The 26,528-nt window shown below is 46.8% G+C and overlaps 1 protein-coding gene across 1 annotated transcript in view; it reads right to left on the reverse strand.

The window, feature by feature from the left end:
- Positions 1-1,120: 1,120 nt before the first annotated feature.
- The window catches only part of LOC311009907 (dystrophin-like), a gene marked incomplete at its 3' end in the record, with an annotated part of 116,200 nt that continues 90,792 nt past the window's right edge, over positions 1,121-26,528 (reverse strand). The window contains exons 33-66 of the mRNA XM_084004349.1: positions 25,993-26,142; positions 22,976-23,137; positions 21,479-21,589; positions 21,228-21,401; positions 20,990-21,145; positions 20,745-20,915; positions 20,490-20,669; positions 20,230-20,352; positions 19,515-19,685; positions 19,002-19,124; positions 18,780-18,914; positions 18,513-18,665; positions 17,393-17,563; positions 14,593-14,715; positions 14,186-14,358; positions 13,933-14,068; positions 13,112-13,287; positions 12,622-12,769; positions 12,070-12,195; positions 11,701-11,850; positions 11,524-11,622; positions 11,320-11,419; positions 11,068-11,237; positions 10,809-10,926; positions 10,517-10,728; positions 10,149-10,303; positions 9,765-9,954; positions 7,144-7,316; positions 6,898-7,054; positions 6,562-6,673; positions 5,315-5,580; positions 4,607-4,753; positions 2,496-2,559; positions 1,121-1,185 (exon numbers count right to left, since the gene is read on the reverse strand). Coding sequence (XP_083860475.1) covers positions 1,121-1,185; positions 2,496-2,559; positions 4,607-4,753; positions 5,315-5,580; positions 6,562-6,673; positions 6,898-7,054; positions 7,144-7,316; positions 9,765-9,954; positions 10,149-10,303; positions 10,517-10,728; positions 10,809-10,926; positions 11,068-11,237; positions 11,320-11,419; positions 11,524-11,622; positions 11,701-11,850; positions 12,070-12,195; positions 12,622-12,769; positions 13,112-13,287; positions 13,933-14,068; positions 14,186-14,358; positions 14,593-14,715; positions 17,393-17,563; positions 18,513-18,665; positions 18,780-18,914; positions 19,002-19,124; positions 19,515-19,685; positions 20,230-20,352; positions 20,490-20,669; positions 20,745-20,915; positions 20,990-21,145; positions 21,228-21,401; positions 21,479-21,589; positions 22,976-23,137; positions 25,993-26,142 — 5,040 coding nt within the window. The remainder of the gene's footprint in view (positions 1,186-2,495; positions 2,560-4,606; positions 4,754-5,314; positions 5,581-6,561; positions 6,674-6,897; positions 7,055-7,143; positions 7,317-9,764; positions 9,955-10,148; positions 10,304-10,516; positions 10,729-10,808; positions 10,927-11,067; positions 11,238-11,319; positions 11,420-11,523; positions 11,623-11,700; positions 11,851-12,069; positions 12,196-12,621; positions 12,770-13,111; positions 13,288-13,932; positions 14,069-14,185; positions 14,359-14,592; positions 14,716-17,392; positions 17,564-18,512; positions 18,666-18,779; positions 18,915-19,001; positions 19,125-19,514; positions 19,686-20,229; positions 20,353-20,489; positions 20,670-20,744; positions 20,916-20,989; positions 21,146-21,227; positions 21,402-21,478; positions 21,590-22,975; positions 23,138-25,992; positions 26,143-26,528) is intronic.

A 26,528-nucleotide genomic window follows, 5' to 3' on the forward strand; every position in this document is an offset into this window, starting at 1 on the left:
ATTCTCTCTCCTGGCCACCAGCAGACGCAAAGACGTCTGATTGTACCAACGTCTACAACTAACCAGTCTGTCCCCGGAGCCGTGTCACCAGTCGTTCCCATGACAACCAACAATCACCCTTTTCTTATGTACTCTTGAAATGCGCGCTGAAAACAGTTCAATGTCTGTTCTACTCTGTTCTATTTCTATGGGAATTAGCTTTCTGGGCTTCTTTTCTATTTTCTCTAGATTGCACCATTTACTTCCCCAAGGTACTTTTATTCTAATAGAGTTATTATATTATTATTATAAGCATAGAAGGTATGAAATGGTGCCAATTTGGAGCCAAATAACTGCACATGGGTCCAAAAATAACAAACACTGATGAAATGAGTTGCGTTATGGAGTCCTCAGCAGTTCCACGACTGGTCGAGCGCCCCGCTGTGCTGAGACACGAGCTGCGAGACGGTGCTTACTGTTGTACTAACACTCCCCACCTCCAAACTTCTGCTATCTGCTGAGTAGTAACGGCCTCCCAGCACTCACCACCAGGGGAACGCAACTGCTGGACGAGCATGTTTCCAGACATAATGAAGGAAAGTAAGTCCAACATTTAGATGCAGCGGATGCAGCCTTTCAGCATCAACAGTTTCTATATAAGATTTGACACGTTTGGATGCTTGTTATTGACAACTTAGACATGTGGGTGAATGCATTTCTCACAGCTATCGCACAAAAACAAAGGGAATGTCGCCTAGCTACCAGTGAAAAACAAGTCCAATCAATACACTACAACTGGCCAATACTGTATCAGAGCCAAGCATCGTTCCCAGTTGGTCTGACCCAGGATCAGTCAACGTTATCTGGGGTTGAATGTGACGACCTCACCATGGCAACGATGAACAACACCCCCTTCTTTTGCACTAGTCACGTCAGAGCGGTCTCTGACACCACCCTAACGAAGGCAAGGCTCATGATTTGATACCAAATCCTTTGGCTTGGATGAGACTTAGTGTCACAGCACACCTCACTCTGTTAAAACGTTAGTACGCTCAGGTTAGGAATTGTGCTCCTTCCATGACCTCAAAGCACTAGAATTAGTTCTAGCGATGTCAGATTTGGGAAGAAACTCAGCAGTGACTTACTTGATGTAGTAGGGCACGTTGTTGGGGGAGACGCCCTGCTCGAAGGGGCTCTCTACGGATCCTGCTGAGACAGAGAAACACGGGTCACAACGACTTGTTTGCAGGCTATTAAACCGCTCACACGTGTGCATTTTACTGCACGATCAACATCCTGTAGGTCTAACGCCCATCCAAGGAACGTGGACGCAGCACTTACCCCCAAAAAATCAACGCAATATACGCATGATAATGAAAAACAGCAGAAAAAGAAGAAATATGGCTAATCATTTCACTTATTGCGCCCACGAGAGTCGGCACTCGAGCCGTAAAAAAGGCTTTGTGGGAATTGTCAGCACAGTTGGAATGCATCTCTGACCAATCAGAGCGCTTTGGCTGGAAGTACCCGCCGTATAAGCGTTATTGTGCCCCACAGGTAAAATTTGGCGCAGTTAAAAAACGGGAGGATGCATCATCGGCACGCTGCCAGGACACATGCAGTATTAGCATTGAGATATGAAACACATCCTCACATCATCATCTTCTCTGTCATTTCTTATTACAAGCCCATCATCAGCTCTCTCTCCGTCCTGCTACATTGATTACATCTCCATTATCCAGCGAGATGGAACATTTCAAATGTGACACGATGAGTAATGTCTCATCCCCGCACACCAACACGGGATTATTCCCCACCATCTCACAGAACACTGCTATTTAACCACTTCATTTCTACCTGAATTTGACTTTCTGTTTCTTCCCTTTCTCATCCCCCCCCCCCCTCCCGTGGTTCGTCAATGTTAATCACCCCCGCGGGCGTGTGAGCAATGTTATGATCTTTTGTTATCCGTGGTCTTTTAATTACTCTGCAGATGAGCTGTAATTAAACTAAAGAGAATTGATGAGGAAAGAGCAGCCAGCGGTGTGATGAGTGGCTCCAGGTGGACGTCCTTAAATGAAAAAACAAACGGGCTCACACACCTCTCCGATGCCGAGTCAGCAGCGACTTCCACATTATGTCTGACCTACTTTTTGACGTGCTGCTGGAATACGTGGAGAGACAAACAGCGATGCTGTTGCTTTACTTTCTTTGGGGTTTTTGGACAATATTGTGAATTAAGTTGCTGGAGAAAGTGATTAATTACGTCTTAGTTAAACTATTATATACGTATTAATAATAGTCGTCATGGTAGCAGCAATCAATGGGGTGTTTCATCTCTATGTGATTAAAACCTCAAATAAACAAGTTGCATAAACAGATCAATGCATCATCATCGGCTCAGTGAGAATCAGCCAGATCAGAGCGAGTCTTTAGATCTTCTTTCTTTATTCACTTAGTGATGCGTTCACAGTCACAAGTGTGTGTGTGTGTGTGTGTGTGTGTGTGTTACGCACCGTGCTGAAGGCAGTACTCCCTGTGAGCGTCGGTCAGCTGCTTGAGATGTTCGTTGATGGAGATCTGATGGAGACAAACAGGCGTTTCATTAGATCGGCTCGTCTTCCAAGGAAGCACTTAATGTCGTCGGTTGCTTTCACGATAACCTCATGTTCTCCTGTTTTAACTTTATTGGATCACTCTAGGAATGATCCTCCAGTTCAAAGGTCAGGAGATGCCCAATAAGATTGTTTCATATTAGAGTACAGAGGACGCTGGAAAACAGTGAGGATATAAAAGTGAGAGTGACAGTATGTCAGCCATGATTCATGCAGTTTGAGGATGAAAACCAAGAAATGCTAAAACTCAATGGACCAACCAGGGATGTCATGAGAACTTTGATGGTACTCGTCTTCCTACTGCACTGCAGCTCCCATAGATACGAGGTGGGAATCCCCAGAGGCCTTACGATCAATTATCACCACAGTCAATATGATTTACTTGTGAAATGTAATGGCCTTAAAAGGCTCCTGAACCTTTCTGATGGGATGTAGAATCCACATGAACAGGCAGCCATGGTTTCAGCGTGGTCCCGGCGTCTGACAGCTGACTGCATCCTCCTCGTCCCCGGAGGGAGGCGAGGGCTGGAGCGCGTCTGTAATCACTGATGTTCAACCGTCTCACGTTTCCCAGGCAACACGACTGATTGGCCGTGGATTTAAGTTCAGGGGAGCGAGAAAGTGAATCATTGAAAGACAGCTCAACTTTCTGCCATGGCTGTCGGGAGATGGAGGGAACGAGGCGGGTTATTAATACCCAGCCTGAGTGGACAGATTGGCTGATTAAGCAGCCGGAATACGAAGACCGTCGATGACGTCGTCAGGAGACGAGTGTGACTCATGAGATGAAGAACAGATGACGATGACGACGTGATCAGTCCTTTTACACCTCTAATGCTGAAATTACCTTGGAGTCCACCTCACCCAATCCATTTCTGGCTGGGTTGCTTTTCCCCGTATCCACGGTAACCTAGTCAGGAGCGTACAAAACGAGAGGAGTGGGGTTGTTGAGGAGGAATTTCTCAAAAATGACTCCCCGCACCAACCAATCAGAGTCGACCTTTCAGGCACGACACAACGCTGTGAACAAATTAAAGTGACCTGAATGTGCAGGTAACACACACACACACACACACACACACACACACACACACACACACACACACACACACATTTCCATCCATCACCCTTCCATTAAAAGTGATGCCAAAATTCCCGGGCAAACATCCCACTCCCAAATGAACCACCTGCAATACAAACTGACTTTTCACAAAAATCTGGCAATGAAATCCTCTTTCCTGGCCAAGTGAAATACTTGATTCTCTTCAAACTATTTCATATCATCTCACGTATATTAGTGCAAACACACAGACGTGTCCTTTCCCTCAGTGAAAGCAAGGAAAGCAAACAGGGGAAGTAGTTTTTAAGAGCTCAACAGGACTTTTAAGGCAGAAACATACAAGCAAGGGCTGAATTCTTCCTGTTTATGTTTAGTTTTATGGAGTTTAATATAGAAAACTTGCTGTTTGCATTTAATAGGACGTTACACCACCTTTCTGTCTGTCTACATCAACTACACTGATTTGATCACCTTCACTCAGAACATCACTGTGTGTGTGTGTGTGTGTGTGTGTGTGTGTGTGTGTGTGCATGCAAGCATCTGGTCAGGCGCTGACTTCAGAGAGACCGGCCGTCTGGTCCTGTCACCGCCGTGTCACCACGGCGCCCATCTCCGCCCGGGATTCCTCGGCATTAGTTGGCCTCTCTGGCAGCTGATTGGCTCGTTCTGTCACCCCCGGTAACACTCAGTCTGACTTCCAGCATGGCCGCCGCTGGCTTGAGTGAGACTGATGGAGGCACACTCTGTGCTGCCTCTGATCACCGACACATGGTGTGTGTGTGTGTGTGTGTGTTTTCCTTACAGCTTCCTCACATAATACTTTTTTTAACATTCATGCTCAACTAAAAAGATTATGCTTGACATGTTTATTGTAGGGCATCCTTGTCTGACGTCACTTAACTCTATAAATGTATATATGTATGTATACGTGTGTGTGTGTGTGTGTGTGTACCTGCAGCAGCCTCCAGCGCGTGTTGAGATCTTCAATGCGTTCCAGGTTGCTAGGCGACAGCTGGATGTCGGGTGGACCGAAAGTGGACTCCAACTCGTTCATGTGTATGACGTCATCCTGAATGGGAGCGATCTCTTCCTGAAACTCCTGCACACACACACACACACACACACACACACACACACACACACACACACACACACACATTACACTGTCAGGTTGTGTGTGTGATGCTGCGTTGTCACAGCGATGAGACGGCAGATGGGAAGCAGACAGGTTGTTCCCCACCATAACAGTGAGAAAACAGACGCATCCATCATCTTGTTCTGCTCGTGCGGCGCTTGATGTTGTTTAGAAAATGCCGACGGGTTTAAGGAGCATGAACGCAACGTTGCTGGGCTAACCGAGGCAATAACACTACAATCAAAAAAGTCAGCCGTCTTCTCAACCGTGATATCACTTGCTTTCAGATATAAAATGTAGAGAGGGGTAAAAGCTTTGACAATAAAACAGTACTTTACGGAAACCTTGAGAGGCAAGTGTGAAGAAATAAATGTGTTGTTTTATCTGTTATTTTTCTCTCCTGTATTTATGAAAAATGTGATTTTTTTTGGGTTTGCTGTTGCAATACTAATTCTGGCCACAAGAGGCTGAAGTGCACCACTACCATATGTTATAATTGGGACATATTGCAGAATGTGATCTGACCTTGACTCTGTCGATATGCTCTGGCAGGTTATTGATCAGGTCACCGACAGGTTCCCACGCCTCCTTCACCATCTCTGCCTTCCTCAGCTGCCCGTCCAGCAAGTCCTCCGCCTCCTGGAGCTCCATCAGCCGATCCAGGGCCAGCTCCAGTCTCCTCTGCCAGTCGGTGGAGTCGGCGTTGAGCCTGTCCCACCTGGTCACCACGTCGTCTGCTTCTTTGCGGAGGATTCGGCCCACGTTCTGAGCCCGCTCCTCCGGGCTGATATCTGAGGGGTGGAGAGAAGAAAGAAGCTACAATGTGTATCCTCACACATCTAAACGCCCTTATTTCTCCAGCTCTCTAGCTGCTGGGATCCATTCAGGGTGCTGCCCTGTTCCTGTCCTGAAGACATTCAATGGGCAGCTCCTGCTGCTGCCCATTGAATGTCCTCTCCTGGTCACAGTTCAACCTCCGTTCAAAAGCCTTCAACTCTTTCAACCAGAACCCAAAAGCATAAGCGGTCGCCGTGACAGTAAAGACTGACTGACTCACGTAAAAGTCAAACCACAGGTTGTCTTCTAGCAAAGCCGGCTGAGTTTAAACCAGAGGGAAATGGCATTATGCTGAAAAGCATTGTGTCGATCCTGCTTCTGAGACGTCCCCAACGGCTGCAGGTCAGCTGAAGGTCAGATCGCACGGACATAACGACTTTCTGGGAGGAAGTAAGTGCTTGTTAGCAGCTGGAGTCTTTCTGTGTTCTCCGCTTGCTTTTGAGTCGCTGGAATGAGCTGCAGTTAAAGTTCAGCTGCTTTCACGCCGGGCCTTGGAACCGCCGTGTGTGTGTGTGTGTGTGTGTGTGTGTGTGTGTGTGTGTGTGTGTGTGTGGAGCTCAAAAAATACATTTGAAAACTCAACAGAAATGTTTTTTTTACAGAAATCATGACCTAGTTTTTTAGATAAACCTACGAGCCTGGTTGTGAGCAGTTTCATGGAGGAACTATTTTCTCTCCCCGTGGACTGGATGGATGGATGGGATGTTTTCTGCTTCTTCTCTTTCCTTCGGTGTGTTTTATAGTTTTGTATTCATCTAAAATGTGTCAAAACCTAAAGTCCAAGTACAGAAACTCCTCTCCTGAACTGATTCAAACACCTCATAAAGAAACAAATCAGCCTCATACACATGTTCTAGTAGGAACCTGACATACAAACAGAGAGAAGGTAGAACTAGAGATGCACATTAGTCAGGAATGAATGGTGCTTGTGTCACCTCTCTGTTCAGGTGAAGGTGTCTCTCGAGGCAGCTCCGACAGGAAGACTCCCACGTCGTCCAGAGCTCTGGTCACGACCGGCTCTTTAGATCTCAAGTCCCTCCTGAAGCCCTGTGAGGAGGTAAAACGAGCTTAATGGAGAGAAGGCCCGCCCCTTCCTCTGTCCCCACACAACCTCATCTCAGAGAATATGTACCAGGCAAAGTTTCAACAAAAAATGTATTTCAATGAGGCAAAAAAACAGACTGTGTGGGAAAAACTCAAAAAACGACTCCAGAATCAGACACAAAAATGTGGCGGAGACAAGCTGTGTCTGTCTGTGTGTGTCCTCCTACCCGGTGTGTGTCCAGCTGCGTCTGGACGGCGGGGACGTCCCCCCCAACAGGCGGCTCCTTCTCCAGCTGCTGACTTTTCAGCCTGAGCCAGTTCAGCAGCTCCTGCAGGGACATGTGGAGCCGCTTCCACGGGGCCGTCTCAGAGTCCAAGTGAGCCCTGGGAACACAAACAGAGGCCTTTTTCCTTTTTGTTCCCGGTGCGTTGTGTAAACTCCGGGACAAAGCCTGACCCCGGCCTCCCCTCACCTCATGCTGAGGGTCTTGTTGCGCAGATCGTTCCAGCGCTGGCTCATGTTGTCCAGACGTCTCTGGAGCAGAGCGCCGTCCTCCGAGTCCCCCAGCGCCGTCACGATCCTCTGGCCGTTTTCATCCAGGGAGTGGTACAGCTCTGTTTGGCCGTCGATCTCCGCCTGGAGGTCCTAGAGACACACACACATTCTGTTGGAGCACACACTTTATTTTTAAGTGGTCATTGGAGCAATCTTTCAAGGAATTCACTTTTTTCACTGCTCGAGTGCTCAGAGTGCACTCATAGTGATTTACTCGCTAAAAGCAGCCAGGATTGAGCCGTAACGCAGGGCTTAACGTATGGCGGGTAGAACCATTTGTAGCGCTGAAATGTCTATCATTTTTTTTGACATTCAGATCCCCAGAGAGCGGCGGTCCCACACGTGTGCCGCTTTCCTACGGGAAGTCCATTATTGAAACTCTTAATGTTCAAAACCCAGCGGGGAACAAAGTACAAGCATTGTGAAGTGGGGAAAAGGCAAGAAAGTCACATTTTTACAGCTCCATCCGTCAGTAAATGAAATGATGATGTCTTTTTAAAGAACCACTTTGTCTCCACTGAGTGATTTACTGGGAGAAAAATAACAAATATCAATCAATTCTTAAAGTCGAGCTCACGTTTCCCCTCTAAATGTGTCACGTGGTGGCATTTAAATTACTGTTTGAGGCTCAAATTTGAACTTGAACCCCACTAGCGTTTTCCCTTTGTTCATTAAATGTTGACTAAAGCCACACAAAGTGTGTTAATAGAGGAGCACGCCCTGTTAAAGTTTGAGGATAAATGAGATGACATGAAATGTTCATGATACCTGAGGGGTAAAATGGGTCACTGCACCAAACAATAGGACAAATAGAAAGTTCTGGAGACAGTGAAGGTGGAGGCTGGCTGACGTATTAAAGGTGGGATAGTTGTGGAAAGTTTGCTCTGTGATCTAAAAGCTCTCTGATCCTTCTGTATCAACCTTCGCCTTCATATGATCACAAACTTTGATGCCTTTGAAGTCAGAAATAGATCCCACTGTGGACGTTAATGTCGTGATCCAAATTACAAGCACTTTTTCAAAGCAACCAAAGTTACAATTATGTCGGGACTATATTAAAAATTGATGACAAATAAGTATTTCACTAAATGTAGAAAAGCAAAATGGTATTTATAAAACAGATCAAACAGATTAGCAGATTTGGAGGGAATTCTCTTGGAAAAATGTCAAATTCAGAGGAAACTAACTTAGATTTGTCCAAATCCATTCAAAACGTTTCTTTAAAAAGTGCTGAAGCTGTTTTAAATATGCATTGCTGCCGCTATGAATAGTTGTGTTGATATTTTCAGGTTGTTTACAGGTCACGACCGGGTTTGTAAAGGCCTTAAAGGATAGGAATCTGGTCCAAAATATCGTTGATAGCCGATAGAGAAGATATCACGAGGAAGTGGGAACAACTTATAGAGATATTAGAGGAAAACTGACACATGCTTTGAGACATTGGACATTATTCAGCACACAGACTATGTAAATGCCTTGCTTTAGGATTACAATTCGTATTTGTAAAAGATTTAGATTTTCTTTCCCAACCTGAACATGGTAGACCTTCCTGCGCAGCATCCTCAAAACTTTACAAAAATTAGACGTCAAGTAGAAGTAGCAGAAGAGGCTTCATCTTCTTCTAGTCCCCGAAGATTAGCCGGCGATGTGACTGCGTAAGCATGCCCTCGGCTTCAACGTGTGACAAACAGCGAGATTTGGAGATGAAGAGGAGCGGGAGGGAGAGTTTGTTACCCATGAAAAGGGAGACGGGGATGGAGGGTGAGTCAGGCTTTGAACGACAGAGGGGGTGAGACCGAGAGGAGAGAGGCAGGAAGAACTTGAAAGGCTGCATAAACGATGAGTGTGCTCATTTTCCAATTAAGCGTTATCTGCGTGCGGCGTTGTAGCCCGTGCACCGCGATGCCTCGCCGCCGTCCGTATTATAATTGGACACAGAAGACTATCTCAGCTCTGCATACAGGCCTGCTGTTGTACTGACAGAGCGAGGAAGTGTGTATCAGAAAATTCATTTCCCAAAATGCTGCATGTGAGTTTACAGTGCATACGTTGTGTGTGTGTGTGTGTGTGTGTGTGCGCGTTCCACCAGAAAGTGTGTGGGTGCAGGGTGACGGCCGAGGGTCAAAATATGTTCTCTGCAGAACAGAGCCTTCCCTTCAACACCCACAATGCAGTGGGGGGGAGATTTTTGCATTTGTCTGCCAGGCAGCGACTGACCAATGAGATCTCTCTTTGCTGCCATGTCAGCATTCCTGTCATACCAGCCGGGGCAGAAGGTCAAGTCTGAAACTCTGGGTCACGAACTGGAAATGTACTCCATGTCTGATGGACAACAGAGTATTAGGGCCATTGTAGGTTCAAAAAAATAAAAATGACAGAACCAAGAGACGGGTAATATTCAGAGAGAAAATTCAGAATTTCAGAGATGACGTTTCTGAGAAAACCTGAATATTCTCTGAGATTATAAAGCCAAAGAGCAAAAAATAGAATACATTGGAGCTTCAGTGTCTGGAGGAAGGTGTACACCAGCGGTCCTACCTTCCACTGGGCCAGCAGGTTCCTGGCGGCCTCCGGCTGCTCCTGCATCCTCTCCTTGGTGGTGGCGTCTATTAAGACGTTGCAGGTGGTCTCGGCTTCCGTCAGCCAGTTGAGGAACTTCTCCAGGTCCAGGTAGGCCTGCTGCAGCAGCTTCAGAGCTGCATTCAGAGCCGCCTCCCTGTCCGCAACACTGGAGAGGACCACAGGATACATGTTACATTAAAAAACTCCAACTGGACAGTGAAGTAAAGAGAGAATACAAGTGGGCCAAGCATAGAACCATGTGGTACTCCATTATGTTTTAACATGAAATTATCAACAGTATTAAAGGCCGAGACGTTGTGTTCAGTGGTGATTATATCCATTTAATGTGTGGCTCATTACCGCCTGCCGATGTGTGTCCAGGTGGTCATCATGTTGTTGTTGACCTGGGTGACCTTGTGCGTGTCGTCATTGGCGTACAGCGTCAGCAGTTTGTCGGCCAGTGCGTTGGTTTCGTCCACCTGACCCTGCCACTGCTGCAGCTCCTTGGCAAAGAGCTGAGGACGGACGGCAGGAAAGGAAAGAGGGACGTTGACTAAACTGAATTTTAAAATACACCTTTTTTTGGTGTCAGCCTCAGTAGTAGTGGCTTTGTTTTGGAGCCATCTGTTTGTCAATCTCACAAACACTGTGTGCTTCTAAATCATGAATAGTTATTATGTTAATTTAGACACAAACAAACCTCAGCCTGCCAAACATTTCTGACTCACCTTCAGTTCGGTGTTTTGTTTCTTCACGTCTTCCACTGTGTACGTGATCGCCTGCCAGGACTCCAACCTCTCACTGGCCCGCTTAATCAGGTGATCCACTGCCTTCTTGGCATCCAGCCAATCGGTGGAGTCCTGCAGCATGTTGTGGAGCTGCTTCATCCGGTCGGAGAGTTTGGTCTGAGAGTCCTCCCATTGAGACTGAAGCCTGTCCACTGCGATGACAGAGGAGGCAGGTAAGTGCATTGTGTGTAGATGATGTGTGTGTGTGTGTGTGTGTGTGTGTGAGACATACTGCGTTCAGTGATAGCGTTGCGTGTGTCCTGGTTGCTGGTTTTGTTCTTCAGGTTCTGGGCTGCTGTGACCTGTCTCTCCAGGAGGGGGCGCCGCTGGTCCAGCTCCTGCAGAGACGCCTGAAAAAACAAAATCAATATTTGTAGTTTATTGATTCATTTCTACATTCATTATTGCACTTTATCAGATCAGATATGATATGAAAAGTCTGCTGGCTCCGCCCCTCGTTTGTTGCTAACGGCGTTCTGTGAGGTCATCACCTTGAGCCCGCTGATGTTGTCGTTGATGTCGTCCAGGTCGGCCACCACCACACGCTTGTTCTGCACCATGTGATCCAGCATGGTCAGCCAATCGGTGAGCTCCGCCCAGGACTTGTTGAACTGAGCCAGCGCCGCAGATTCAGGCTGGGAACTTCCTGTCAGACCTTCATCTGGGACACACACACCCACGTTTAAACCATCTATTTTCTAACATGGAGGTTTACACGTGGACCGAAGAAAATTAGGTCTTACGGGCTTTTTTGGCCAGTAACGGAGCGGCCATCCTCTCTTTATGCTGCCGCAGCAGCTCCAGGATCACAGTCCAGTCGTCCCTCAGCTTCACATACCTCACCTGTTACCACAGAGTCAAAGAGTTCACTGTTCAGACGAGCCAGTGAACATGCTGTTGGTTCCTTTCAAGAGATAAATCACCGATAGGTTGTTTGATTTCCTCACCTTGTCTGATTGGCTCGGAGGTCTGTCCTTGTACATCTGATCTGCTCGTTCTAAGACTGACTCCACCTCTGGCTGCTTCACGTGCACTTCCTCAAGGAGCTGGTGAAACAGGACAAGACAGAAGTAAAGCACCGCGTGGAAAAGGTTTCATTTAAATAGACCGTTGGCGTGTCCCACCCTGGGAGGAGGCTCCTCGGGGCTCTGCTCCAGCCTGGCCCTGGTGCTGGACGCCCAGGCCGACAAGCCGTCCATCTGGCCATGAAGCTTCTCCAGCTCCCTCAGGAGACCTTCGATCTCCAGCTGACGCTCAGGCAGAGCTTTGGACACCTAAACAAGGACAGGCACACAAACGCTGGTTTTCTGGTGGTGTGGTCGTAAACTTATTCTTAAGGCAAAAAACACCTCAAAACACATCAAAGACAAGATATAGATATCTAAAGTTGAATAAACCTCTTATATGAATTATATTTCTTCTTGATTTTAGTTGTTGTAATTTCCTTCTCCTATTTTAATAGATCTTTAGTACTCTTATCTGGAGCTGCTGACCTGAGACCAGCGGCTGTTGATGATCCGGATGTCTTTCTGCCGTTCGGCAGGAAGCGTTATCTGTTTGACTCTGGAGTTCAGATCCTCCATCGCTGCCTTCTTCACAGGAAGCTCCTCCACGCGTTCCTGCCACACACACACACACACACACACACACACACACACACACACACACACACACACACACACACACACACACACACACACACACATACACAGAAGCTGAATTTAATAAGGAATAATTGCAGCAGCTCCATGTACGACTTTCATTCTAATTATGTAAACTCCACCAAACACGTGTATGTACACACACACACACACACACACACACACACACACACACACTAACAACAAAGTTTCCAAGGTTGAATTTCAGAGTGAAACATGATAGCATCTCATAGGAAGCTGCAATTAAATGAAACACGCACACGTTATAACAAACCACCGTGTCTCATTTCCACTCTGCAGACGTGTAGCAGCTGAATCCCATTACACTGATCAGCACACACCCACACACACTCTCTAGAAGCATCTATTGTGTCTGGCTGCTACCTGGACTTTGCCCAGCGTGTCTCTGATGTGCTGCGGCTCCGCGGGGTGCAGAGGGATGGCCAGGACGCCCTCGGCCTTGTCCAACCAGCCCAGCATAGAGCCCATGTTCTCCTGCAGCTCAGCGCTCGCCGTACGGGCCTCTGCAGACCTGCAGGAGTGGAGGGTGGGGGGGGGGGGGGGGAAAGAGGGGAGAAGGGTGAGACAGACAGGAATGCCCCCATGGAGAAAAGTCCTGATGGCTCAGTTTGATAAGACAGACACACAACAGACTGGGTCACGACTGGTTTACAAGGTCATTCACCTTAAAAGGCATCCTATGGAGTTTGGAGAGCTTTGCTTTTACAAAGGGATCTGACAGGCACCCACACACATGAACACATTTCAAACTACTCTATATGTCTCTCCCATAATGATGCACTGTCACACACACACACACACACACACACACACACACACACACACACACACACACACACACACACACACACACCTCCTCTTGTGCTCGTTGAGATGCTGGCAGACGTTAGCCCAGCGAGTGTTGAGCGATTTGAGCTGCGTTCGGAGCCGCGAGGCGTCCTCTGGTGCGCTCAGCTGGCTGATGTCTTCTCCTGCAGAGTTCACTCTGCTCAGCACCACTTCCTGGAGAGGGATGGACTCCGCCAGGTCCTGCACACACACACACGCACACACACACACACACACACACACACACACACACACACACACACACACACAGTGAGTGATTAGCATTTTCATCATCCTGGTTTGTGTGTTTACGTGGTGTGACAGTAAGTCCATTTCCCAGAAATTAGACCTTTCAAGCTTTAAATTATTGTATTTATTTTTTCCCAGTTGGGGTAATAACTCCAGAAAGTTCCCGTGAATCCAGCAGCCCCAACACCAGTTCATATATAAGTCCTGAATGTGTGTTTGATCAAGATTGGGTGAGGTTCAAGTGGCAGCTTGTGATTCCAGGTACCAGATGGTTGTCTGTCCTTTAACACACACACACACACACACACACACACACACACACACACACACACACACACATCGTCCAGGTGGACATAGAGAGCTGATCACAAGAGCTCAAAGTGGACTGAGCATGTCTGACGACACACACACACACAGACACTCTTCATATACAAGGTAGAGTGCATTAGTTTAACTCCAGACGTGTGAAAGCGAGCCCTCGTACGTTTCTCCGACATCTCCCTACATCCTAAAAGCAAGTTGAAAACACTCTGCAGCTTCTGAACCGTGTGTGTGTGTGTGTGTGTGTGTGTCGGTGGATAAATGTGTGCGTGTTACCCTGAGGTGATGTCTGTGTCCTGCTGGTTCACTCTCAGCCAGCCTCAAAGTGCTCTCGGCGTCGCAGAGCCACTCCTCCATCGCCTTCTCATCCGAGACAAACTTCTGCCACTTGGAGTTGCAATCTTGCCAACGCCTTGATGTGCACACACACACACACACACACAAACAAACAAACAGATTTCCATTCAAATGTATGCACAAAATGAGGCAATATTCATGCAACCATGTGCATCCCTCCGCCCCTCCTCACTTGAGCCTGTCCTGGTAGAGCTTGTTCAGTTTGTCCCAGTTGGTGTTGAGGAGCGCTGCCGTCTCCTGGATCCTCTGACCCTCCAGAGGCCGAGCCCCGGACACCATCTCCTCTCTGCGGGACAGCGCCCCCCCCACCGGGCCTCGCAGCGTTTCCACGCTCTCCTTCACCTCCTGTGTGGTTGGTGGGTTGTGTTAGCGTTGTACACAGCCAGGCTAGTCGCTAGGTAACGCCCTGCTTCCAGGCTTTAAGCTAAGCTCTGTGGCTCAGCAAGGCTCAGGAGTCCTAAATACTCATACGGCATTAAATAATTACCTTCCTTGATATTATATCTGAGGAATAGTGTGACGTATCAGAAGTGAGTAAACATGGTTGCTCTCTGAGAGAAACACTAAAGCGGTGCTGACCTTCAGGCAGTGCTCCTGCTGAGGCAGGTTATAATACGCTGCAGGCCAGTATTCAGGAGAGTTCAGCTTGAAGTCCGTCTCTGACACTGAACGCAGCAGCGCCTGCAGCTCTGTTAGGTAGTCCTGCACACACACACACACACACACACACACACACACACACACACACACACACACACACAGATTCACACAGTCGGGAGGTGGATCAGAAAAAGAAAACATTATGACTTTGAAATGTTGTTTTGTGCTTTATTTTCTAACCGACATGTCTAACCTTGAGGGGGGAAACAATCTGGGACTTCAATTATTAAATAAGTTCATTGGAAATCATTGAAATTCCATGTTATTAGAAAATATATGAGAAGATCTAAAGCTGATGAGGCCCTGAGAGGCAAGTGAGATTTCCTCCTGGTGAGCCATCTCTACGTCTGATCTGTTTCTATCTGAAGAGCATGTGGAGAAAAGGGGTAGGAATAACCTTTTATGAACAAAATCATCTATATTTTTTATTTTATTGTATGTATAAATGACTCATTTAAGACCATAAAATCAAAGCCCCAGATCGCTTCCAGGCCGTCAGACATCATGTGACCTCTGACGGACAATCCCTCCACGAACACGCCGTTAATCCCGATTGTATATCATGATCACCTCACTCTCAGAGTCCACTCTGGAGACAGCAGTTTAAATGACTATATATTCAACCTGACCATGATACACAATGGAGCTGAAGCTCCACAGTGCAGAGACACTGGGTCATTAACACCACTCTGTTTATTTCACCTCCTGTCACCCGAGCACCGGCCTTTCTTTAATCAACCCCAATTTAAAACAAACATCAGCAGCCTTGCTAATTCATAGTAGTTAATGCTGCTGCTGCTGAGATGCAACTTCCATAAAGTATGGCTCATACACTAAAAACCTACATGTCCCATAATCCTTTCATTAAATCCTCTCCGCCTTATGAAACCCCACCTTCAAACTCTGTCTCTCAGGTTGTAACGAATGCTTTTTCTTACACCTGTAGTCACTTTGACATCACCTGGGTTATTTTCTAAGAAATTGGTGGAATGCCCCTTTAACTGGGATGCATGTTCACTAAAGAACGTTCACCAGGTGTGTTATGAAGTGAAATGGAAGGCCAGAGTTTTGTATGTCCCAGTTTCCCTGCTGACTGTCTGCAGACGGAGAGCTCCGTCACACTGGGGTTCAGGGGGTTAAAGTTCACCGAAATCTGAAAGGAACAGCTCGACATTTAGGTCGATGAGAAGATCGATACCACTATGAAAGTTATTGGTAGTATATTTACTCAAATACTGCACTTAATTCTAATGTTACGGTACTTGCACTTAAATTGAGTATTGATTTTATGCTACTTTGTACTTTTCTGTTTCATAAATATGTGAACTTATCCTTTAACCCAGTGTGACAGACTCATACACTATCATCTCTCATTTAATAAATCACATTCATAGTGAAGGCCCAAACCTGCTTTAGTACACACACACACACACACACACACACACACACACACACACACACACACACACACACACACACACACACACACACACACACACACACACACACACACACACACACACTTCATGTTTCATAGACATTGTGTTCTTGTGTTTGGGATTTGAATGTGTTGGATGTCGAGACATGAGAGCGGCGCAGATCCAGATGTTGAGAAGGAGCACTTTAATCGAATCACACCGTCAAGACGAGACTAAAAAGGTTGAAGCTCCGCCTCTCATGATCTGGTCTGCTCTGCTTCATCGTCTCGACCACGTGGACTCAAGACACATCTACACTGTGTTGGTCTTCAGGGAAACCAGTCCAGCATTTTGTAGCCGTGATGGAAGCTTGTGGAAATGTTCCCTTCTCTACGGAGGGCAGCTTCAACAACACCTCTGGAGTTGGGAGTGATTTGCTCAAGGACACTTCAGCTGGGGAGGCGGTTTGTGGACACAAACATTTTAAAACCTCACCATTCACCCATATCATAACATACAGAGTGACAAATGGAGTGAATGGCACTTTATGGGCAAGTGAGAGGACCAATTACTGCTGGAGAGTCCTTGAGCAAGGCGCCGGCGTGCTGATAGAGGGAGTGTTGGACTCTGGGTAGATTAAAATAACACTAATATGAGAGTAGATGTGTATTGGGTCCACGCTGATGCCATGTGGTCCTCGCGTGTGATTGGTTGACTGGATACATACATCCTCAGTGATTGGCAGGTCGGGGAACTGCCGGGTGTGATGTGATTGGTCGGCATGCGGTGACACAGAGTCGGACAGAGCAACCCATGAGACTCGTACATGTGAGCATGCTTCATGTACACGTTAAGACACGTCGATGAGAATGCAGCAACGGAAAACAAACAAAGCAACTCACGCTTTATTCTCCGGGGGGAACAATCTAATAACTCTGCTTTAGATTTAAAGGGTTTTTTATGATGTTAATCTTTAATTTAGAGATTTTCTCTCATTATTCAACAAATCTTATGAGAAGAGCAACAATGAAAATAGGACACATTGTTGTCTTTTCACAGGATTTGTCATATAGATTAAATAGATTCTTAGTAAATGTCATCAAAATGTCATCATTATTGTGTGGTAAGTAATTGCAAACAGGGACGCACCACATTCTGAAGGGGAATCCTATCTGATAGTCATGCTAATAGTTAGTGAAAACTGTGTTTTAAATCTCAGCTGGTAGTATTAGTACTATGATTAGTGCAGTATGCTCTGTTAGTGCTGTAGATAAACACAAGTCGTGCCTAGTGGAACTCACACATTGTCTTTTGAAGGGTACGAACTTGCCCTCCACCTCAACCCAGCGTGCGTTGAGCTGGAGTTGGCGGGGCTCCACTAGACTGGCGGCTCCAGCTTCTGAGAGCTGATTGGCTAAGCCCTGCACCTCGTTAAGCTCCTCCTTCTTCTTGTCGAACTCTGAGCCAATTTCCTATTGGACGAAATCAACCAAGGGAGGTCACTTGCTATTGGCTGAGCACGGAAGCACAGAGAGGCATGTGGATGTCTGACAATCACACACACACACACACACACACACACACACACACACACACACACACACACACACACACACACAGTGGAAATAAATACATTGACATCATTTACTCACGAGCACACACTCCAACACGTGAAGAAATCAATCATTCATATTGTATGTTATTATTGAACTGTATGTATCTCCACTTCAACAATCAATAGATCATCAGAACGCTATAATTAGGAGGCGCACACTGCCTTCAGTCTTTATTTACATTGAGGAGGAGGAGGAGTACAATCGCCGGCCTTTGAATGAGTACAGAGGAGGAGGTGCAGCGTGGGAGGTTGAAAGAAGCATAGAGGACAGATAGATGAGCAGACAGACAGGCAGACAGACAGACAGACAGTGAGGAATCTCAGGTGAATGACAGGCGAGTCAGATGTCCGCTTAGCGAAATGTCATAGTGATCATCTGGAAGTGAAAGACACACACACACAGAGAGTCAGGGTGGAGGAGGAGAGGCAGGCGGAGTCCAGGGTTCCTCCGTCACAACCTGCAGCATTAGCATCCATGAATATTCATGTTCAACAGGAAGGAGCGCCCGAGGCGAGGCAAATAAACCCCACCATTAAAGCTTCCCACATTAAAGCTGCTTCAGTCTACAGCCGAACAATCAATCTGCAATTATTCCTTCAAACAGTTAGACGAAGACGTCCTGGAACAATTACTTAGAAAGTCTTCCTCCCATTGTAAAAGAAAGGTGAGTTAATGCAGCAGGATGACGAAGAGTGAAGAGATGAAGAGCTGGATGATGAGGAAGACAGCAGGTTCACACATTATCACTGATGTGTGTGTGTGTGTGTTGGTGTGTATTCATGCATTGACGTGTGTGTGTTTTCACCTTCACCCGCTCTCCTTCGGGGGGGTCGGGCAGTTGGTCCACGCTGCGCTGGATGTCGTCCAGCCAGGCCAGCAGGTCATGTGACTTCCTCCTGTACTGGTACCACTGGGGGGCGATGGCCAACGCCTTCCTGTTCCTCAGCAGACGCAGGTCCTACACACACACACACACACACACACACATGTGATCTTAATGAGTGAGCTTTCAAGGAGCTAAACGGCTAGCTTGGATGAATCGGGTAGCCAGGAGTGATATTGTGTGTGTTACCTTGACAGTGTTGTACTTGCTGTTGAGCTGGTTGTGCTTCAGTCTGATCTGCTCCCTCTTGTCCTGATCCGGGACCCTCTTCTGTAGATTCTCTCCTCTGAGGAGTAACTCCTTCACTGCACCTTCCTCACAGTCCTACACAACACACACACACCGCTTTAGAGACGCAGTATGTTAAGGGAAGTGTGTGTGTGTGTGTGTGTGTGTGTGTGTGGAGGAGACCTTGTTCTCCTGGAAGTCCTCCTCCTTGAGGTCCTCCCCCTGTTTGACTTCCTCCTCCAGGAGCTCCAGCCAGATCTGTGCTTCACTGTGGTACTGCTCCAGCTCCTTGGCTGACGCCGCCGTCTGACACACACACACACACAAACACACACACACACACACAGGAAACAGAAAGATCATTAGTGGCCGAGAGGAAGAAGTAACTTTAGTCGGTTCAGATTTATTGAGAGTAAATTTAGGGTGAGAGTCTGTTAAGTGTGCGTTAAAAGTACATTTCGTCTATTTAGTGATGCTTTGAAGTCTATTTAGTGAGAGCTGAAAGTAAACATAGTTCAGAGTGTGTTTGCAGAGAGCTGAAGGAAATGAATGGGGATGGTTGGACTGTCATGTTTAGCAGGAAGGATGAGAGTTCATTGAAGTGTTTCCAAGTCAAACATGGTTAATTAAAGACTGTGTGTTACTGCTGTTGGGATTTCTACATAATATGACTCAGAGGGGAGAACTCCTCCCTACCAGTCCGGAGGCGACGCGTTGTGCGATGGTGTCAAATCTCTGGTTGAGCTGCTCCACTCTGGGTCCCACCTGGGCCTGGCAGTTCTCCCCCCGGGTGGACATGAGCTCCTGGGCCAGAGCCCTCACCTCCTCCATCTGACCCCGGGTCAGCTCCAGCTCTGCACGCAGCACCTGCAGACACACAACGACACACGGGGAGGTTTTACACTGTTATGTGATCATTATTTGTACAGTAATTATTGTGTCTCTATATGCAGCGGCAGCACGGCGTTGGTGTTGGCTCCCGCTGGAGCAGCTCGTTTATGTGCTTATGTAGGTCATTAGCTGGCATCAGCATTAAACTGAGACTGTTTCATAACCAGGTACACATTCCTCATAGTAACTTTACAAATTCATACAGAGTAGTCTTCAAAATAACACTTCTTTACATAGCGACATATCAGACAACTGAATACTTGAACTCTAAATACCACAGAATCCATTTCATTGAAATATATCCTGAATTTAGAGGATTTTTATTTACACTCTTTTTTCCAAAGGGCAATTTTGAAGTAATAAAATCATTATTTATTTATGTACATAAGAACAAGAAGATAAAAGATAACATGAACACGGATCTGTCAGGACCTTCGCCCGACAGAAGCATCGGAAACAGCGATCTCTACCATTTATCTGAGAACACAAAGAAGATGAAACCCGACAGAAAAAGACAGACCTTCATCCCAGCATCGTTGGGTCCCTGGCCGTCCATCTCGTCCATCGTCTTCTCCGCTCCGTCGATCCATCCGTTCACTTCCTTTATCTCTCCATCCAACTTCTGCATCTGCCGCTGGTAGTCCTAAGAGACGGCGAGGGACGGAGACGCTGCTCACTTCAAACAGAAACACTTCTAAGAGGCTATTTTTAGAGTTTGGGGTAATTTTAGCACTGATAAAAGAAAATGAAATATCACAGTTGTTAAATTGAATTCCTGACCAGCAGCAGGTTGAGCCACTCCTCTGCTCTGGATGTGACTGCGATCCAGTTGCAGTGCAGCAGGCTGACTTTGTCGTCCACCAGTCCTCCGTGACCTCGCAGCACCGCCTTCAGGGCCTCGGCCAGCTCCACCACGCTCTGCAGCTGCGGCTGACGCCTCTCCGTCTCCCCGTGGATGGACTGGAGACAACACATCGTCAATACTACCGTTTCTTTAATAATAATAATAATGATGATGGTGTGTGTGTGTCGTACCTGTGCCCACGCCACCTCCGCCTCCAGGTTGCTGGGCATACCGTCCACAGCAGAGCGCCTGGTCAGCTCGGCGTCGGTGGCGGCGAGCCACTCCGTCAGCCCGTTCAGCTCCTTACGCAGCTTCCTGGACAACTTGAGGCTTTTCTCCAGCTCCAGTTTACTCTCCGTTACCTACGCCAAATTAAAACAGGTCAGCGTCTGAACGTGACTGGTGTGTGTGACCACGTGTGAGTGTGTGTGTTCACCTGCGAGCCCAGCTGGTTGTAGAGCAGTTTGAGGGCGGTCACCCTGTCGTCCATCTCTTTGGGCTGCTCCGTCTGCTGCCTCTGGACGATCTGTCTGCCTGTTTTGATCACCGTCTCCACTTCCCCTTTCACTTCACTCAGCACCTTGTACAACTTCTGTTCCACACAAACACACAGCAGGGGGCTCAGCGAACGATCAAACCCTCCAATTACCCGTCTATCTGCCGCCGTCACCCACCATGCATTGGTCCAGCTGCGACTGCACCACGTCCTGCTCCACGCTGCGGATGTCCAGCACCCCCACCTGTTTTTTGACCCCAGCCAGCAAGCGCTCGCATTCGGCCAGCCGGGCGTCAAAGTTGGCCGGCTTCTCGAAGAGCCGGAACTTCGTCCACACGTCTTTCAGCATTTTCTGTGAAAAGGAATCTGTGATCATCACGTAGATCTATGTGTGTGTGTTTGTGTAGACGTGCAGGTGTGAGTGTGTACCTGGGTGAGGTCGATCTGTCCCATGACTCTCTGGGACGGCTCCACGTCCTGGTTCTTCTTCCTCATGTCCTCCAGGGTCGCATCATGGCCGCTCAGCTCCGCCTGGATTTTCTGTTAAATACACACATTTTTAAATTAAAAAATAATTTGATTTTTTTTTTTTTAAATAAAAATAATAACAACAAAAATAATGATAATAATGAAAAAAAAAACTGGAACCAAAAAAACAACAATCACATATGGTAATAATAATAATAATAATAATTTAGAGAATAAAATATTATTTAAAAATTATATCAAAAATAAAAGCTATAAAACAGGGTTAGGGGTTTGGAATGGTTAATAAAACCAGTCAAATATGATAGTAATAATAGCATTATTTAGATAATAAAATACAAAACAAAAGACATAAAAGTCAAACTAAAGTCCATAAAGTTGGAATGGACTGATAATGTTCTTCTATCTGCTGACCACAAGGGGGCAGGAGGCATCAAAGAGAGAACCTGTCGAGCTCTTTTCACACACACACACACACACACACACACACACACACACACACACACACACACACACACACACACACACACACACACACACCGTCAGCCCTCTCTCTTTTCTTTAAATAACAGGTGCTCTGTAATCACATATGCTCATCCACACTCTCTAATCTAATCCTCCGCCTCCTTGAGAGAGAGACGTAATCTGGTCATCCTCCCCACACTCTCAAGTTTCCATCACTCAGTCTATCACCACACACCATTATTTCATGAGCCGCCATCCAATCTGTCTGGAGGCTGTGTGTGTGTGTGTGTGTGTGTGTGTGTGTGTGAGAGAGAGAGAGAGAGAGAGAGAAAAAAAAGAGATATGAAAGTCAGAAGAGGAGACAAAGAGACGGGCATCGTGAGTTCCCGGCTTCATTACAACAAAAACTCTCTTCTTGGCTTGTTTATTCTCATATTCTGATAAATATATACATATATATATATATATATATATATATATATATTTTATCATAACACACATCTGACCAAGAACCAAACAATGAGAGCTGGTCCAGTCTAATTACTGGAGGTCCAGATGGGTCTTTCTTGGGTTACATCAAGGCATCTCCAGCCAATCTGGTGAATTCTGGTTGGTTGGTTCCACTGGTCCTCTCAGCCGTTTGGTAGAGGCCAGGATGGAACAGGAAGTGTGTGTGTGTGTGTGTGTGTGTGTGTGTGTGTGTACTAAGAGCAGGTTTGGCCTTTCCTATGAATGATTTATTAAATGAGAGATGATAGTGTGTGAGTCCGTACTCACATTGTGTCTTCTTTAACCTCAGCGTAAGAGATGGGGGTCAACATCCACATAAGGAATACTAAAGTGCTAAGAATACCAAGAGGTGGGCGTGACTACTTTACCACTTCCTTCCTGTTTCCTGCCGATGGATGTGGAAGGAGCGCTGGCCAATGAAAGGTTGATATTAGTGGTATTTAACGAGGACGAGCCGTAGAATACCTGAGCTTCCTGCGGGATCTGCTGGGCGTCGATGTTGTCCGCCAGGTACGCGGCGAGGTGGCGGTCGGTGTTGGCCAGCGAGTCCTGGATCTGCCTCAGCGTCTTGTCGTTCTCCTGAGCCCACTGGACGCTCTGGTCCAGCTGCTTCTTCCTGAGCGCCGCCTGCGGAGACACAGCCCAGCTCATTAAAACCCTCCCCAGTCCACCACGAAGACCACGCGTGTTTCAAGGCATTCCTGCTGAAAAATGGCAAACTCATGTTTAGAAAAGCAATTTCCAATAACAACGATTTGAATAATCTTGAATAAAAAATCCTCAGGGGGAGCTGGGGATATTATATCCGCATATTTCAACTTGTTGTCGTGTTTACTGTTTTTGCAGTTTTTGCATTAAGTGCGTAAAAAACATCAGCCTGCATTTAAAATAAGAGATAATATAAAGGCAGATAGTAAATTGCAGCAATTTAAGACTAAATAAAGTGTATAAGAGATAATATAAACACCAGCACCTAAAACTGTAACTAGAAAAGCAAGATGCATGACTTTAAAGAGAAAAACAATATATAACATACAACAGGGTGTTGGAAAAGTAATAAAAAGTTTGGTATATTGCACCGGGGACGTGATGTATTGAAAGCAATACTGCACATTATGAAAAGAAGAAAAGATTTGCTCCTTCAGGGTCGGTCTTCTACCCGAGGTCTGGGAGCCGGAGGGTTCTGTCAGATCTCAGATGTTGGTCCTGGACTCTGCTGGATCCACTGACCCAGTTTGGGGGTGATAGACCCGAGTGCTCTGATTATGTGATGCCTTTACTCTCCACGTCTTTTGGAGCTCCTCTTCCAGCTCTTGGTGTTTTTGGAGTTTCTCGTGTTCTTTCTTCTTGATGTAGCTGTCGGTCCACCACCAGTCTGGATCTGGAAGTCCCACAGGATCTCAGCCTGGGGTCCCGTCTGGTATGGTAGACCTCGGCCTGCACCTGGGGTCCCGTCTGGTGTGGTAGACCCCGGCCTGGACCTGGGGTCCCGTCTGATATGGTAGACCTCGGCCTGCACCTGGGGTCGACTTAAACGCTCCAACATTAAGACACGCAGCCCCTCCCGTACAAGCGCGCCTACATAAGCACAAACACACACTGTACCCTCTTGAAGGCCGGGCTCCGGGGTTTCTCTCTCATGTCCCGTCGGTTCGATCCCCCGCATCAACGCCGCCGTCCTCGCTCACCTAAGCGCTGACGTTCTGATGTCAGACTGTGTGTTTCCTCCTGGATGATTAGACCTCTTACATCATGAGTGTGTGGTGAGAGGTGAGCGTGCTAAGCTCTTGCAGAAGGATAAAGCCTCTAAGTATAGCCTGTCTCACCCACCCCCCCGTCTCACACCCCGGCAGCACTCCCCGTGTTACCAGTGGATTTGTCGTCGCTGATAATGTATGAAATGAGAAGTTGAGTGAGATTAAATATTTAGACAAACATTGATAACAGCCTTCCCTGTGGCGCTGTACTCCGTTTCCCTGGCAATTGTCAGCTCATGAATACATATTCTCATTAAACAGTTTTGCCTTATTGCTTATTGCACACACACACACACACACACACACACACACGCGTAGTGATTGTGGACGATAGAGATAGAGGATCGCTGTTTGCTTAAGTGCCACGTGTCGGCAACGCCGTCGGCAACGCAGCGTTCTCTCCATGCCGCGCACACTTCCTCTTATTGGTTCACAGCCGTCACATTAACGAGGCAAACACGCCTCTTTGATCAGAGTGCAGACGGAGATGTTTCTATTTGACGGTCTGGATTTAGTCGATATCATGAGATTATATTCTCCTGTCTCTGCATTTCCTTGGAGCCCTGGATTAGATTTGACTCTTGAACTTGTAATTCCTTTCTTTGGATAAGAAGCAGGAAAAACAGATAAGAAACTCTTTGATGTGTCACTTTCTTAGTCATGTCGTAAAGGCGATTAAAACTCAACTAAAGGGAACCTCCGACAAGCAACACGGTGGACGTCACCCCACCGGACCCCGGCCAGGCTCTTCTCATCATTCCAGCAGCCTTTATTTAATAACAGAGATATTATTAATACTAGATAACATCGTATGATTCTTATAATTCTGATAAATGCCTGTTTTAATTAATTAATTAAAGAGAACTTCACTGGATGCCTGTGTTGCTCCTATATGTCCCATTTTAGGGTTAAATTCTTAAGTTCTTTCCACCGCACTGATTTAGTTAGAAAGAAGATTTAAAAAAAAATAAGAAATCCTCTCGCTGCAGTCGCCTCCGGTCTAAAAGACGGGAAACGTATGAAGGCAATATTTTGGTTTCTGTGTGCTTTATGCTCCTTCATCTGTCTTCCCAGAGATACTCACAAACAGCGGCGTCCTGTCTCTGAGCTCCTCGTCCTCTTTATAGATGACCAACAAACTGGGCTGGGAGCCGCCCGGCCTCACCTCGCACGCATACATGCCGACACACACACACACACACACACACACACACACACACACACACACACACACACACACACGCGCGCGGCGACGCCTTCAAACACCCACCGACAACACTTCCTCTCAAAAACTAGAGGAAAAGTCTGAACTAAAGGACACACACTGTCTCTGATGGGTAGACAAACAAAGGGAGGCTTATCAGGCTGCAAGGAGAACATTAATCTGCTGCTATTGTGAGGAAGGATCAACCCAGCGGGCAATGAGAGTGTGTGTGTCTGTGTGTGTGTGTGTGTTTGTGTCTAATCCGTCACTGAGGATCACCACAAGAGGCTGAGAACGTATTGTTGCCACTGATGATGGCTGGGAGGCACGGGAGGAGGAGGAGGAGGAGGAGGAGGAGGAGGAGGAGGAGGGGTGATGACAAAGAGTGCAAGTAGAGCAGGAAAGGTGTGATGGATGGAGGGTTTGGAGTGGGGAATAAATATAAATAAATATAAACCATCCACTGGCCGACTGCTGAATAAGCAGATTATAATCTAACCCGGATGTAGAGTGTGTCGTACCCTCGCCATGAGCTCGTCCCATCGTGTGTTGAAAGCCTCCAGTTTCTGCTGGATCAGCTCGTCCAGAACGCCGCCGTCCATCAGCGTCTGGGCCAGCTCCCGGATCTGGTTCCTGTTGTCCTCTGGGTGCCGCAGGAGAACATCCAGACTCTGCAAACCAAATCATCCATCACAACCGGGCCGTGCCACTTTGAATGGTGAAATGTCTTAAAACAAGGCGGTTTTCCTGCTGTTCTGGAAGAACGTACATGAAATAACGCTTCGTCCTCGAGGCTCTAAGTGTTCTGCATCGTTTAATCCCTGGACGTATATTATATCTAAGGATATCTGCTCAGGCACCATTTAAGCAAATTAAGTCGGTGTTAGAAATACAAATAAGCTCTCCACTTTATTTCCCCTGAACACGCCGGCTTGTCTTTTTGCAAGATTCAACGTCATTTCATTGGATTAACTTTATTTATTCTCTGTGTCGTCTTAAATAACATCAACATCCAGCCTGCCAGATCTACTGAGTTCAGGCTTCAGAGCAACACATA

The sequence above is a fragment of the Eutrigla gurnardus genome (assembly GCF_963514095.1).
Source record: "Eutrigla gurnardus genome assembly, chromosome: 24".
NCBI classification, from domain to species: Eukaryota; Metazoa; Chordata; class Actinopteri; order Perciformes; family Triglidae; genus Eutrigla; species Eutrigla gurnardus.